Source organism: Elgaria multicarinata, chromosome 4, assembly GCF_023053635.1.
Source record: "Elgaria multicarinata webbii isolate HBS135686 ecotype San Diego chromosome 4, rElgMul1.1.pri, whole genome shotgun sequence".
Taxonomy (NCBI): domain Eukaryota; kingdom Metazoa; phylum Chordata; class Lepidosauria; order Squamata; family Anguidae; genus Elgaria; species Elgaria multicarinata.
This window is the reverse complement of record NC_086174.1, coordinates 79168431-79184700: the sequence shown is the minus strand read 5'-3', so window position 1 is coordinate 79184700 and position 16270 is coordinate 79168431. Positions and strand designations below refer to the sequence as shown.

At 46.4% G+C, this 16270-nt stretch overlaps 1 protein-coding gene across 1 annotated transcript; it reads right to left on the bottom strand.

Annotated features, from left to right (window-relative positions):
• Window positions 1-15033: 15033 nt before the first annotated feature.
• Window positions 15034-15849, bottom strand: OLIG3 (oligodendrocyte transcription factor 3). Its single transcript, XM_063125706.1, has one exon. The coding sequence runs from the start codon at window positions 15847-15849 to the stop codon at window positions 15034-15036; it is 816 nt and encodes a 271-aa protein (XP_062981776.1).
• Between the last annotated feature and the right edge of the window lie 421 nt (window positions 15850-16270).

The window sequence follows — 16270 nt, the reverse complement described above, 5'->3', positions numbered from 1 at the left end:
AAAAAAACCCCAAAATGGCGGGTGCAACACCTCTCCCTCTGAGGTCATCATGTGCTGCGTGTAAACAGAGGGGGGATCTCATGATAAAAACATCACGAGATCTTCACCCCTCCATCACGCAATAACAGGTAGGTCTAGCTAAGGCCTAGGAAACAGCAATGCTGGATGCCAAGTTACTCAGCCATGCACTTCCATTTAATGTGGGATGGGGAACGTGTGACCCTCTAGATGTTGTTGCATCACTCACCATTGGCTATGCTAGCTAGGGCTGATTGGAGTTGCAGTTCAGAGAGCCGTTCAGGAGCAGGCAGGGCTGTCTTGGAACCATCTACAGTAGCCTTCCCAAACCTGATGCCCAACTCCCAGAATTCTCCAGCCACCCATTCTGGCTGGGGGATTCTGGGAGTTGTAGTTCAACACATCTGGAGGGCACCAGGTTTAGAAAGGCAGAGCAACTGGTGGTGGTTGTATCCAATATTAGTTCTATTTAGAGTAGACCCATTCTAATGAATTGGACTTTGGTTAGTCTAACATTAGATCCCACCCAGTGAGTATCAGACAATGGGCACCAGCCAATTGAAATCCAATTGATATCAGTGGGAGACTGTTATAGGCATGTGCTTATTTCTGCCACTGAAATCAGCAGGACTTCAATGCACTTCACTTTAATGAGGCTCATGTCTATATTAGAATACAGGAACCATGTTGTCCTCCAATTGTGTTGGAATAAACATCCCATAATTGGCCTTGCTGACTGGGAATGATGGGAACTGTAGACCAACACATCTGTAAGGCAGCAGCTTGGGGAATGCTTGCATATGCATTCAACAGAAGACATGCAAAAATGGTACACGGACTCCTTATAGATCAAGATTATCATCTTAAACATCTTTCTGAAAGAAGATGCATGTGTGTTGTATGGCTTGATAGAAGAACAAACAAAAAGAGGTTTTAATTCTTCCTTTTCCTTGAACAAGAGTGGGCACTAGATGCTAGAAATCAGCAATCTCAAGTGACCTACAACTGAGACCAATCCACCACAGCATCATGATAGCGATGTATGGATGTTGTGAAGTCCATTCCTTCTGCATTTCATGGATTGTCAGATGCCTTTCGTTCCATTGTCTGCTCTTTGACTGAATCAGATTTTTTTTCTAATTCCCCAAATTTGCGCAAATTCACATTTGTGAAAATATGCACACACCCCATATACAAATCCTCTGCAAAATGTGCAAATCCCCCCAAAATGCACATTTTCATGCTTTAGCCTATGAGGGAAATGCATATTCTCAGCCAGTGGTGTTTTTATGGTTTTTTTTTACTGCTCTTCTCATCCACAGAATCCATGTGACTAGGGAAACACCAATGTGCTGTGGAATCCATGGGGCAGATTCATAGAAATCTAAACTCATTTGATTCTATTGCCAATTTCTCCGGCATCCCTACATCATTGTCATCTGTGCTCTAAGTGGCTGTGTGGGGGGACACATCACATTACACCAAAGGGGCTGTGTGTGTGACTTGCCTGCAGGAACATGACAAACAATGACAGGCAAAATGGAAAAAGGGAACAGGGAAGGCTTATGATTTAAATATGCTTTCACTTATGGCCCTGCAGCCTGGAGAAAGAAAGGAAAACACCATACACCAAATCTAAACATTGGTCTGTAGAATCAGGTGATGATTGGCTCTCCGCTGTCTCAAGGGGGGCAGGAAAATGGTTCCTGCACCTGCCACCTAATTCAGTTTAAAACCTGACACATTTACCAAGAGTGGGCTGGCATAATGAAGTCCATTCAGGCTGTCAGTGGAGTCAATAACTTATCCCCAACTGCTTTTGTTTCCCTGGCGGCAGAGCCTCTGATCAGGCCGAGGTACTTATTCAAGTAAAATTTATTTTCAATTGGAGGCCCTAATACAACTGGCACAAGCCTGGCTTTGATGGAGGCTTTTGCTGGAGGCAAAACTATTGTTAAAGTTTGTGTCCATTGTCCAGGCTCTTTGATGTGTCAAAGCTGGCTTAACAAGCTGGTTAAAACTGTTTCAGATAACAGGTGTGTCCTTTGAGGACACAGGCACATTTTTCAACTGCTTTGGAAAGACTAGTCCAGTGGCGGACGACTGAAGATTTATGCACCGATGGGTGGTGATCCATTTAAACCAGCTACAGCGCAAGAAACTGGACTCAATGGCTTACTTCCCTGCATTGTGGAGTCTCTATATTCAGGAGACCATTTAGAGTACGTTTTCTCTGGTTCACATGAGATTTAGAGTTATTTGTATGTAGGACAGCATCAGGAATTGCAGCAGCGAAATACTTATTAAAGACCTTTCCAAAACTGGGCTGAAACTGATTTAAATTTGTCATGTAGACAGAAAACAAAGAACGGTGATATGAATAAGGAAAAATAAAACATAAGGGAATTATTCTCCTGAAAATAAGAACACACTTACCTGGGAGTAAGTCCCATTCAATTCAATAGGTCTTACTTCTGAGTAGATATGCATAGGACTGTACTTTACTGATTTAACTGCTCTTATCCTTATTATACCTCTAGGCCAGTGTTGCCCCTCAAACTCCCCTAGCTCTATTTATATTTAAAGATTCCCTCTCATTTTCCCACAAAAAGAAAAGGTAAACATCCCTCAACAATTCTTCAAATGGCCACTAAATATCTTTTGGCCATCAACAAAATAGAGAGCTTCGGCTATTGGGCGGTATAAAAATGTAATAAATAAATAAATAGTTCTGAAAGTGGGAACTGTTGGATTTAAACCCACTTGCTGGTCTGGATCACTTCTGACTACAGATGTGGGGGGAATCACACACATTAGAATGCCCCCCTCCATATAAAAACTTCCTGGAGATACAGAATTAGTGTGGCAGGGAGAAAGCCAGGGTTTAACCTTTATCATGCTAGCTTTGGATGTTGAAGGGATCTTTGGTATGGAAGCATTCAAAAATACCATTGCCTCCATGCAGTCAGAAGTGGTACAGTCTGGCAATAGTTATAGCCTGACAGTTATCATGTAGCTGGGCACTTAAGTGTCTAGATACACAACATAGTTAGACTGAGGGCCAACTCAGACTTTCTGTTTGAGTTACTGAAACAACATATGGTAACTTCACCACCTAATAACTAGGGATAGACAAATGTGTCCATTTTGGTTTCTCTCTGTTTCTAATTTCCCCAAAATTAATGTAAATTCATCCCAAACTTTGAGATTATTATTTTTCATTCATTTTGTGTACTTTATCCTAATAGGTCCATTTTTGTATGCAATTTTCCCCAAACTACACATTTTTGTAAGGAATTTTCTTAATATAAGTCATTTTCAGTATTATTTCCCCCTAATATCCATATTTTTGTATGCATTTTTCGATTGAAGAATTCCACTGTAAAATTTGAAAAAGTGTGACTTTCAAAAGGTAACTGTGATTCAGTTTCCACATTGGTTTGGAAGTGCAAAATCAGGTAAATTTGAATCAAAATGCAAACTGAATGATTTTCTTCCCAATCCCTGCTTAGGGATGGGAGACGTTTGCCTAGAGTTTCCAGTCAAACCTGGGCTGATGCCGGCTTGGGGAGAAGCTATAGTTTAGGCTCCTTCTGCATGGTTTGGGTCTTTTTATGAGTAGAACAGGAAGGAGCAAACACTGAGGCCATTCTAGTGCCATTGCAGTAACATAAGGACTGTTCAAAGTCCCATTGGAATCGGTATTCATGGAATTTTTTTAGGAACAGGTTAAGATATTTTTACCTTAATTCAGCTGAGTGAGAGAATACATAGATCTGGGGGAATACATGGAAATGATTTATCTATATATTCCATTAATCTGAATGGAATTTATTTAGACATGTAGCTTCTGTGATTGGATTCTTCTGAGCAACATTTTATCATCACTGGAACAGTTAAATACATATTCAAACCTCTCTCATTGAAGAACAAATGAGCTTTAACAACATTTAATTTTAGCTGGATAATGATCAAAGGTTATTTGGGCTTTTTTGATATGTTGATTAAAGTAATTAATTTAAAAGTTCACCATGTTCACTCCCTTTTTAGATTTCTTCGCACACTTGCACCACACCCCATTCCTTTTTTCTTTTTTCTTCTTTTTTTTTTTTACTAGAGAACATTGCCTGCAGACTACCTTGAATTTTCTGGATTTCAAGTTTTTCAAAACCCTTGGGTATAGCTGCCTAAACTGAACTGTAGCTAGTTCCCCAGAGTGCAGCCTTGTTCGTAATGCTGTTCAGCCCACCTCAACCAGGCAGAAGTTGCACCTTGAGACAAATTCTCAAGGTGCACACAAATTCTCAAATCGCTATTTAACCAGAACCTTAAACCTTGTCGTGTGTGTGTGTGTGTGTGTGTGTGTGTGTGTGCGTTTTAAATGCAGATTTTGTATAGACCAGTTTTTCCTATAAACACCAAACCTTACTTGACTGGAAATGGATCAAAACTTCAAAAAGAAGCAAGCTGGAGGAAGAACATGAATGGGAAGTCAGACCCAGGAAGGATGATGGCTCTAGCTTTCCTTTAGGCATGTTTAAAAACAAACAAACGCTTTGCTCTATTGTTAATATAATAACCAAAGAGGTGGGCATGTGAATGCCAGAGTTTGGCTCAGTCCGTTCTTGTCGAACAGAGAGCATAGCGCAATCCTTTACTTGTCTTCTCAGAAGTAAGTTCTATTGAGTTTAATGGAACCTACTTCCAGGTAAGTATGTCCAATATATTGTAGCTGCAGTAGGTTTAGGATTTACAGTCCCAGTTAAAGTCTAATAGGAAGTTAGCATTATGGAAATCCAAGGAAACTGTTTTTCGGACTTCTTGTTTTCCAGGCAAAACTAGAGAACCTACAAAAAACGATTTTATTTTATTTTTCAGGGTGTGTTTTTTAAAATTGAATACACATAAAACTAATCATCTAAATAATTGGGCATGTAGCATAACTAATTCTTTAGTTTAGCCTACACCTCATAGTATGGAAATTGACATGTACTATGACTAAAGAAGTTGTGCTGAAATGAAACATGGAGTCCTGTTGTTCTAGAGCCGAAAGCTTTCTCGAGGCTTCTGAGAAATCAGATCCCGAAAACCAAATGCCGTCCAAGTTCCGTGGGACTTACTGGGTGCCAGATCCAGCTAATCTGACGTCAACAGGAGTTGAGCCGTTTAGAGAAAATTCCTCCGCTGCTTCTTGTCCCCCATTGGTTGCGCTCGCTTGCAATTACAAAGGAAACAAGGTGGATAAAGGATACATCAACGCGGACTTGTCTTGTACACTCTCCGAGTGAATGGCCGGCGTGCCTTCAGCCCCTGCCATGAGGAGGTAATCCTGGCTTTACAACGCCATAAAAGCTTCGGTTCTCCCATCTATAAAACGGGGATTGTAGCGATTCACAGTGGCTGAGATCTGACTGGTGACTTCTTGGCAAACAAGAAACTTTTCAAATATTCCATCACAAGTAATTATGAGTGGGGCAGCTGTCAGGGAAAGCAGAGACTCATGTATTTTCTGCGGTGGATTGTGTGTGTGTGTCCTTCCAAAAGTGATAAAATACTTATATTTCTAGATATTCAGAATATTTTGCATTTTGATCACGGAAGCTAGGTTTAGAATCGCCGGCTAAAAGTGCTTTAAAACTTTTAATTTGTGCCTCCAAAAATGATCCGGGGTTCTCTTAATGTGCAGTAGACAACGGGGCAGATGCGAGAAGTAAGCTGCACGGACTTCCGTGTAAACACGCATAAGATCGGGCTTTGGGAAGGTCATTGCTTTATTTCCCCATTAGGAATCCATGGAATTCACAGCCCCGCGACGCCCCAAGTTGTTTAGGAGATTCATAGGGAGGGATCCGTTTGGTTTTCTCGTAGGAGCAACGAGTACAAAGCGGATGAATTTTCTAGCTGCTTCAGAATTGTTCTGTTTGCCTTGGGTCTGAGGGTCAACCAGGCTAGGGTGGGAGGATGAGGCAAAATCCAACGTAAGTGCTACTCTGAATAACCCCATTGAAATGAATGGGACATAAGTTAGCTATGACTAATTTAAATTCCATTTATTTCAATAGGTCTCCTGTAAGTAGGAGTGATGTTGGCTATTCCCTGACCCCATGGTTTTTATGTGGAAGAAAGCTATTTACCAAAGGGGTGTATGTGTGTGTGTGTGCGTGCGTGTGTGTGTGTGTGTGTGTGTGTGTGTGATATTTCCATCGATTTTGTAGCATAATACCCGATGCCAGTTGTTATATGGCTAATTATAAGTGTATAAAATCTTCAGATGTTCCTGTAGCAAAGGTTTAGTGCGTGATTCTACACGAAGTTGGTGCCAACTTGAATCAGGAGCGCGAGGAGATCCTTTATCAACACTTACTTTTTTTGGGGGGGGGGTTCCCACGCGGAGTAATAGAAGACTCCCCAACTAGCGCAAATTAATGATCCTCGTCGTTTCAAAGATGAGCAACTGCTTAATGCAAAGTTCAAGCCGGCAGGGGCAACACGTCTTTCAAACCACACTAAAATGTGCTACGAAGGCCAAAACAGATGCTACTTTAAATGTGTGTCTAACCGCTCTGTCTTCTTTTCACTTTTACGCAAGAGTAGGCTCAGGGGGTCCTGATTCGGATCTTAAAAGGCCCTCCCGAACCCCCCACCACACACACACTAGGGTCCCTATCCAGATGGACTCCCTGTGTCTACTCTAAAGTAAAAATGAAAAACAAAGAAACACGTAGCTGCTAGACACACTCTGAAAGTAACCTGTTTCGGCCGTAAAATCCAGATCCACTGCGGCCTCCTATTAAAGGGAGCGGGATTATCGTAAAGTGTATTTCTATTGTACTTTGCTGTGCTTCAACATACAAAGTTGCATCCCATGGGTTAATTTCCCCCCACTTCGTTTTTTGCCTCCCCACCAAGGACGAGGCAACGGCGTCTAAATTGGCCGGCTGCACTCCGATGGTTGACAATACGAGCGACGACTCTCACTCAGCTCCCAAAAACTCTGGGTTGCGTTGTCCCTAACTCAGCTGTAATCTTATGAAGTTAATGCGACTGGCCTACCTCACAGGATGATTGTAACATAATAATAGTAGTAATAGTAATAATAATACTGAAATGATTGTGGAAAGCACTTTGGGGCTGGTAGGAAGGGACCTTAGGAAGTATTAAACCCAATCCCCTCGTTTTCTCCTGTACTCTAGGGCTCACTGGACCTTGAAAGGAATTTCCGGGTTCACTGCAGAAATGATGTAACTTATTTTGGCTGGCACACTTCCGAGAATTTCAAAACTTTACGCTGCAGGAGTCGAGGCCCCATTGCAGGTGTGGGCCGGCGGCAGATCGTGGCCCATCCACCGACAGACCACTGGCCAATTCGAGTGGTGGTTGGGGACCACGCAGTGCTGGCTGATTGATCGGACACTTCTTGCAAAGAAAGCTAGATTAGGTGGACTTTGGTCTGATCCAGCCAGGCGTGGCTTGTGCGTGTGTGTGTGTGTTGGGGTGCGGGATCGGTCTGATACAATGGAGGCTGGTGGCTCCGATTTCGGTGGAGCTATGGATCCATTCCGGGTTTCAGTCAGAACAAGCCAGAACCCCAAAGGAGCTATCCTTAAAAGCTATCCAAGGTGCTGAACCCCACCTCAAATAAGTTAAGCATTCTGGATAGCTCCTTTCGATTTCTGTCTGAAACCCAGAATGGATTCACAGCCTCACCGAAATCGGAGCCACCAGCCTCCACATGGATCATCACTTAACACAAATGAGTTGTGCTTTGTAGAGATCCTACTAACGCCCCGTGCATTCTTGCGTTGTAAAATTAAAATAAATCGGGGTGAGGAACTGCGGCGGATGCTAATACAGAAAGAGTTCACTCAAAGCTGGTAGTCAGCCCACCCCAGCGTTAGGGGAACGTCCTCGTTGGTGTAACTCTTCTTCTGAGTCGAAAACGAGGGAACGAGAAAGGCGATCACTTGCTTTGGGCACAGTTCGAACGAAAACTTGGGCTTTGGCAACTAGGCTGCCAGAGAAAGGCGACCGGGATGATTTTCCCTTGGTAGCGCAAAAAGAAACGGGTTGGATCCAACCTTAGTCCTACTTCGAGTAGACCCATTGAAACGAATGGGGTTTAACGTTAGATATAACCCGCTGAATCCAAACCACAATCCTCAGCTCAGCTGTACTAGCACCAAAATCCATTCGGGAAAATGGAAGGCCATCCCCAGAGCGCGTGCGGTGCCTCGTCCGATCTGTCATACGCGAGGCTGTGGCTGCTCGATCCTTTGGAACTTGAGGAGGAAGTCTTGCCTCCCCCCCCGCCCCCCCCCCGCACTGCCTGGCGATACCCGCCCAGAATGGAGTGGAGCCCCAGCACGCTAAGGCCGTGCTGGGGCTCTAGTGCTTCCCCGAGTCAAGGCGAAGGGCGATTGGAAGGTGCGCGCGAGGGACGCTTCCCAGCTGGTGCCCCTGTGCGCCGCTCCGCGCAAATCAGCGCGGCTTGGTGATTTGCATGTCGGAGGCGATTGGAGGAAGGGATCAAAAGAACGCGCGAGAGGCGCTCAATTTCTCCCGGAGCGCGAACTCCATTGGCCGGAGAGGCAGGTCCTAAATGCAAAGCAGCTCTCGCGGCTTGCTTGAGGGCCAGGAGGTCGAAACAGGGCACCGGGGTGGGGATGGGGGTGGGGGATCCCCCTCAGCCCATGGGAAACCGCAGCAAAAGTTGCACAAGTGTTACAGCGACCTTCCAACCCCGCACGTTACTCCGTGTGTGTGAGAGCGAGAGCGAGAGCGAGAGTGAGAGAGAGAGCGCGCAAGTGTCAGTGGAGGCTGGTAGCTCCGATTTTGGTGGGGCTGTGATTCCATTTGGGTTTCAGTCAGAACTCTAAAGGAGCTATCCAAGGTGCTGAACACTATCCCCAAAACAATGTTTTGACTAAAACTCGGAATGGATTCATAGATTCACCGAAATTGGAGCTACCAGCCTTCACTTCTCTCTCTCTCTCTCTCTCTCTCTCTCTCTCTCTCTCTCTCTCTCTCTCTCTCTGTGTGTGTGTGTGTGTATGTCCTAGAGCTTGGAACTGGGGGAAAAGCTGAACCAAGACATATAAATGGCATTAGTGGGAAAGACCTAATCTTTATTTGCAAAATGATTTTGGAAATGAAAAATAAAATTACAGCCTCTGGCAATGTTCTCCTGATGAGTATCTCTCACCCCCCGCCACCCCTAAACAACATCGCTGGTAATCCAAAAGGCTGTATTGGGTGCGGATCCTCTTACTAAAAAGGACTAAATGTGGACAGCACTTTGGAAGGGTTTGGTTTGTTGTTTTTAATCAAAATACTCAGGTATGAGAGAGAGAGAGAGAGAGTCCTCTGACACACCTTAAAGATTTAAGTGTTGCATTTATACATAGGCAACGGAAGTTAGCAATTCGTCTTTTTAGAGCACTCGGGAACTCAGGCTAAACTCTAAATTGTGCACTGAATTCGATGTGCACTAAACCTGTAACAATTTAGCTGTAAACTGCCCAGAGAGCCTAGGCTGTTGGGCAGTATAAATATGTAATAAAATAAATAAATAAATAAATAAATTTCCAGAGGGATAGCCGCGGTAGTCTATTGCAGACAAAACAAAACAAAATGTCTTGTGGCACTTTTTAAAAGAACAAATTTATTCTGGTATAAACTTCCGTGGTTTGTTAGGTCTTTTTTCTGCTGCTGCAAGATTAATACAGCTGCTCTTCTGCACTAGTTAATACCATGCGAGGTCTCTGTGCGTTGACAAGTAAAACTATGCTGGTGCCATAGAAGAACTTTTAATCAAAAACACTTTAGAAGAAAAGCCACATCATCTTCGAACTGGCCCCTGTTAACCCTTTAATACTGAGATTGGCATGGGATCATCCCTAGATCCAGCTAGATCTATGGGCGAGTTCCTTAGATAATCTATCATTACAGTTCCGAAGAAGTTTAAACCTGTGCGGTTGAACGGCTGAGAACATGCCTATACGCTTGCTTCTTTTCTAGCCAGGTTTGCTCCTTGGCCCTTTACTGCATTTAGGCTGCAATCCTGTACGCACTTACCTGGGAGGAAGCCCCGTTGAATTCGAGTTGGCTTACTGCTCAGCAGACACCTACAGTACCACACCGTTATTTTCTTTAAAAGGGCTAAACCTTAAGAGTTTAGAGAACAGATTGTTCTAGAGGAGGGGCCTAAAGTGGAGTGGAAAATAATCTGTCATCAGAAGATCACCTCCCACCTCCCCCACGTCCCGCGCTCCTGTTTCTTTCTTTCGTTCTTTCTTCACATATTCAAGAACACAGTTTGGTTGAGTTGATCCTCAGCTGGATCAGGTTTGGCTGCAGGCAAGGGACTTCTTTCTGTTTATTTCTCTAAAACACACCTCCACTCCGCCTTGCACACACACACACACACACACACACACACACAAAGAGAGAGAGAGAGAGAGAGAGAGAAGTCAGGTGACACTCTGGTTAATTCTTGGGACCTCCACCTGCAGGAGTCAGTCTTGGGCCGTAGCTAGACCTAAGGTTTATCCCTTGATCGTCCAGGGGTCAAACCTGTTCATCTAGGTGACACACAGGGGATCCAGTGCTCAGGCAGGGGCGAACCCTGGATGATCCCAGGATAAACCTTAGGTCTAGCTGTGGCCTTGGTCTTCTTTCCTTCTTGATCACTGGAGAAACACCCACTGAGCTGCTCTCTGGTCCAAACTGTGTTTCCTGCACTATAGACAGTTGTTGCAAAGCGATGGGTAAAAGGAGACGGTTCAGTCACCCTTCCCGGGCTTCCTGCTGTCAAACGCATGCACGCACGCACACGCACACACATTTTTGTATACTGACTTTTAGGGGAAAACCGCATAAGACAGCTTACAAAAACAGATATGCAAGGATACAATTAAAACCAGCCATGACGTTTGCGGGAGCTGAAGATGTTTATTCTGAAATAATAAATCCAAATGAGTTAAGTGTGCCGCTTAGACAAGAGGGCTTGTTTCAGTCTGGAATAACAGCGCGACCCTGTAAATATCTACCCATTTAGTCCAATAGGCTGTACTCCCAGGTGAGTGTGTGTAAGAGTACAGCCTAGCTGTATAACGCAGTCCTACGCATACCCACTCAAAAGTAAACTCCATTGAGTTCAATACAGGTTATTCCCAGGTAAATGTGCATAGGAGGATCGCAGTCTTAAAATACCTTTTAAACAAACCTTTGTGTTTGTTTGTTTGTTCTTTGAAGGGGGCGGGAGGGGGAAGACAGATGCCAGGAGAGGAGAACGAGGAGAACATTTTGCGGGCAAAAGCCAGCTGAAGTCAAGCACTTTGGTTCCATTGATTCCAATGGCAAAATTTAAAACGAAACAAAACAGTGTCGAAAACCTCCCCATTTAAATCAGTGGAAGGGAAAAACTCCTAACTTTGATTGCATTTCTTTTTGTCTTTTAAATAATATGGGTAAGAAATAAAATAAAATTCTCTTGGAATGGTATGGGAGGAAGGGGAGAGAGAGAATAAAACTGGTTTCGAATTGCTGTTATCAAATTATTTGGGCGTGAAATATTTGCTTTTTGAATAATCTCTCTCTCTCTCTCTCTCCCTCATATTATTATTATTATTATTATTATTATTATTATTATTGCCACTAATGTAAAACTTCGCACCTCTTGCAGAATAATGTGACACCTTCTTTATCATTCAAGGTAATGAATCCAAGGGAAACTGACCACCGAGGCCACTGTCTATTGCAAGCCCCATTCTTTTTAAAGTTAATTTGGGGAGGGGGGGAAGCTATCAATCTTACCAACTCCAGCCTCCCCTTGACAATCTAAGAAGAGCGTATATATTGCCCGGAGCAATCTTGCATATTTTTCCTCTTTCCGGGCCCCCACTTACTCTGAAACACACACCACGCCCTTAAGACCAGCTGTTAGACTACCCCAGACAGAGCAACAGGAGGGTGCGCGAACTGCGCGTCCATCTCAAGTGTTCTGGGTTCCATTGTCATTTTTAAGACCGCAAATATGAATTCGAAGTAAAAGTTGCTATAGCCTAAGGCGAGGAGAAGCCCAAAGTTCTCCGCAGAGTGACGCAAGTCAAATCCAAGCGGAGCGGGGCCAGTAGAAAAAGATCCGGGCTCAGGACAGATGGGCATTGGCTGGCCACAGGAACCAATCAATTGAATCCAGTCCACAGGCCATTTCCTATGTCTTCCTTCTCAGCCCCTGGTGTCCAGTATAGTAAAACTTTCTGTAAGATCGATCACTCAAATAACCCACAGTTTCCAAAAAGGCAACCCTCACTGTGACCTTGAAAGATTCGAAGGCCTTGCATGAACAGTGTCGAACTCAGAGTTACTCGAATAAGCCCAGAAACACAAATGTTTCCTACAACCGATTCGATTCTTTTGATTGTTCTTTGGAGAGCAGTTCTCAGCCTGCAGAGAGGGCAACAGCTTACTGTGCTTTTATGTAAGAAGATAGAATGGGCTTTAAGCAGACTTTTATTTATTTATTTTAAATCGAGATCGAGTTTTTAGTTTGGTCAAAGCAATTCTGGATCATCCATCCTTACCCCCTTCAGGGTCCCCCCCCTCTACACTTTTGGACACAAAGGAGCACTGATTTATTATTGCCCTTTGCTCGTGGGCATTTGTTTTTCACCTAGTATGGCTATTGTGTAGGTGTTACAGTCATTTTATGGGTATTAGGAATTCATAGAGATTTTTAGTCCTGTTTCAAAAGGCAAACAGCCTAGGCTTCAAGTAATTTGGTGTACTAAATAGGGAGGTGAGTTAGCAGTTTTATGGTTAATTTAACGGAAGTTTACTTTTAAAATATTTGGATTCTGTTTGGAGGTGGGTTTTTTTACTCATTTGTTGTTGTTGTTCCAGAGGTTATGCATATCTATTTGGCAATAGATTCCACTGATTTCAATTGTTATTACTTCTAATTAATGGCTCGAAGCATTATTCCTAATGCAGGTGTGTGAAACCCAATCCTTTTCATATATTTACTCTGAAATAAGACCCACTGAGTTGAATGGGACTTACAAATAAGGTCGTAGCAGAATTTACTAAGGCTTAGTTTTCAGTGGGGCTTTCCTAAAGCAGATTTGACAATTCCCTATATTGCAGGTTTTACCATTCCGCCCTCTTCCGCCCGACCCCGCCCCGGCCTGGCCACCCCACAGTACTTTTCCCACTGGTTTTCAAACACTCCAGACCAACTCCACCCCATGTAGTTTCACATGAAAGTAAAACAAAAAGAGAAGAGGGGGAAAAACACCCCAAACTTTAATTTCATTGTTTGTTTTTTTAATTTGAAATTTCATCCAGAAACACTGGTCAATAATAATAAATATATCGATAGTTCTCAAGAATATATAAAAAATAAAGAGACGTCATTGTCTGTGAGGCCCTAACAAAATAAGTTTCAAGCAAACGCCCAGAAAGAGAAAAATGAAACGGGAAGAGAGATCCAACCCGGGCCTGGCATGCAGAGCGGAACCGGCTGGACTTGGGGGGGGGGGGGGTTGGATCGCGATGCTGACTCGGATAAAACGCGGGGTCGGCCGGGTGGGGAAGATGGCTGGAAGCACCAGGCAAGGAAGGTTCCCACGCCGCAGAAAGGCCACACGCCGCACGTGTACTCACATTGGTCGAGGGAGGGGGCGGGGGCGGGTGTCGCGCGATTTCGTCTCCGAATGCAGGAATGTCCGAGCTAATGTTTATAGAGACTTCGCTCTTAAATCCTTGTTACAAGGAAAACTGTCCGGTTGCTGGCATAATTCTTAGAGCATCGGAGATTCGAAGCACGCATGCAACTCTCTTCAGGTGAACGGACATCTCGTCAGAAAAAATAAAATAAAAAATAGAGGATGTCAGAATTTTCTGCTTGTCCCAGCAGAAATGTTTAAAGATCATTTTCAATTCGATTCATGATTCGAATCGAAGGCTAATCGAATTGCTGACCTCAGCCAGATTGGTATTCTTAGCCTAGCCTTATTTCCCCCAAGGATGTGGTGCATTTTCAGCATCAAATGCCTTAAAACCCAGTTTTTCAGTTTCAGGATAGGTTTAGGGATCCGACTCTACAAATCCGAAGGGCAGGTAAATTGGAAGTACGTTTCTATGGACACACCCGGTTCAGCCAAAGTTAAGCAGTCCCATTTATTACAGATCTCTTCCCTCCTCCCGCTGCCCAATTGAAGTCAATGGGACAAACAGGCCGATCCTATGCATGCTTTATCGGAAGTAAATCTCACTGGTTTCAATGGGACTTTCTCCCGAGTCGGTGTCCATAGGGTTCCAGCCTTTAATACACATGTAATCCCATGCATATTTGCTCAGAAGTGGGCGTAGGATGTACAACCTAGCCCTGGCTGGATCGCGGCCACCGATTTCAATCGAGCTTTACTTCCAAACTAATGGTTGAAACTCCTCCACCCATCTAGATAACAAAAACGGTTTGAGCCGCAACAAAACCAAACAAGCGATCACTTCTGCAGCTGTGAACAAGTACAATGAAGAGAAAACGGGGGTGGGGGTGGAATAATGTAACCCTCCCCCCCATCCCATCCATTTTAAAGGACATATATACATTCTGTTTCCCTCTCCGCCCCCGCACCGATGGGACTTTAAAAAATCATCGTGGGAGGGGGGATAATCAAACACAGCCCCATCACCCAACTAAAGATGTTACCTTTGCAAGGTCCCCTCCTCCCCCTTTCTGCACTGCCTCCCCTCGTTACAGCAAGTGGACTTTGTGGGACCACATCAGATGGGACCGAGGGAGAGAGGCGAGAAGGTAGAAGCGGGGGGTGGGGGACACGGGCGTGGAGAGGAGGAAGAGGAGGAGGAGGAAGAGGAGGAGGACGGGTGTTGCATGCGAAGCGCCGGGACTCGGTCGGCTTCGGCTCCTCGTCTCGCTCTCCAAGCGGCTTCCCGGGGGAGGGCTGGCTGAGCGTCCCGCCCGGTCCGCCCCGGCGGCTCTGGGCTGGGCGTTCACTTGAGCAAGTCCTTGGCTTCTGTGGAGATCCGGGCCAGGCCGGCCGTGGCGCCCAGGGCCGAGAGGTGCGGCGGCGGCGGCATCTGGCAGATGCTGCACGGGCACGGCAGGCCGGCCCAGTGCTGGAAGCCGCCGGCGGCGCCGAGCTGCAGGCCGGGCGGCGTCGCGGGCGTCGCCTTGAGCAGCGCGTGGGGCGGCCGGATGGCGCCCAGGCCGGGCAGCGAGGCCGCGAGCGGCGAGGGCGCGTTGGCCGACGACAGGGCGCCGCCCAGGATGGGGTGGGCCGGGTGCACGGCCGGGTGGCCGGCGGCCGGGTGGGCCACGCTGCCGCAGTGGAAGGCCGAGTGGTGGCCGCCGTAGATCTCGCCCACCAGCCGCTTCATCTCCTCCAGCGAGCTGGTGAGCATCAGGATGTAGTTGCGCGCCAGCAGCAGCGTGGCGATCTTGGAGAGCTTGCGCACCGACGGCCCGTGCGCGTAGGGCATCACCTCGCGCAGCCCGTCCATGGCCAGGTTGAGGTCGTGCATGCGCTTGCGCTCGCGCCCGTTGATCTTCAGCCGCAGCTGCTGCAGGTCCTGCTCGGACAGCTGCTTCTTCAGCTTGTACTTGCTGCTGTCGCCCGGCGAGCCCTTGGAGCCGCCGCGGGACAGGCCGCCGCCGCCGCCGTCCCCCGACGAGCCCTTGCCGCCGACGTCGCTCTGCGTGGACGACACCGAGTGGTGGTGGTGGTGGTGATGGTGGTGGTGGTGGTACAGCTCGTCCATGTCTGGCGAGGACGCGCGGCTCGACACCGAGCTGGAGTCCGAATTCATGGTCCGGCCCGGCGGGAGGAGGGCGAAGGGCAGGAAAGGGCCGCCCTGCTCGGGCACGGAGGAGGAGGAGGAGGAAGCCACGGGAGCCGGCCACCAAGGGGAAGCCACCTTCAGCCCAGCGGGGGGAGGAGGAGGAGGAGGAGGAGCAGGGGAGCCCAAGAGGGAAAGCCCCCACCGACGCCGACGCCCCTTCCCTCTCTCCCCCTCCAAGAGAGCGGATCGGTGCCCGTCCGTCCGTCCGTCTGTCTGCCCGTCCACGGTGGGCGCCTCTGAGCCTTGATCTCCGCTCGCCTCCGGAGAAGAGGGGCTTTTATAGAGCCGCAGGCGAGCCGAGAGACAAAAGGAGCCCTCCTATCTCGAAAGGGGGCTTGTTAGAGGATGACGCGCCACCGAGGCAGGGCGGTGCGCTTTGACGGCCCCA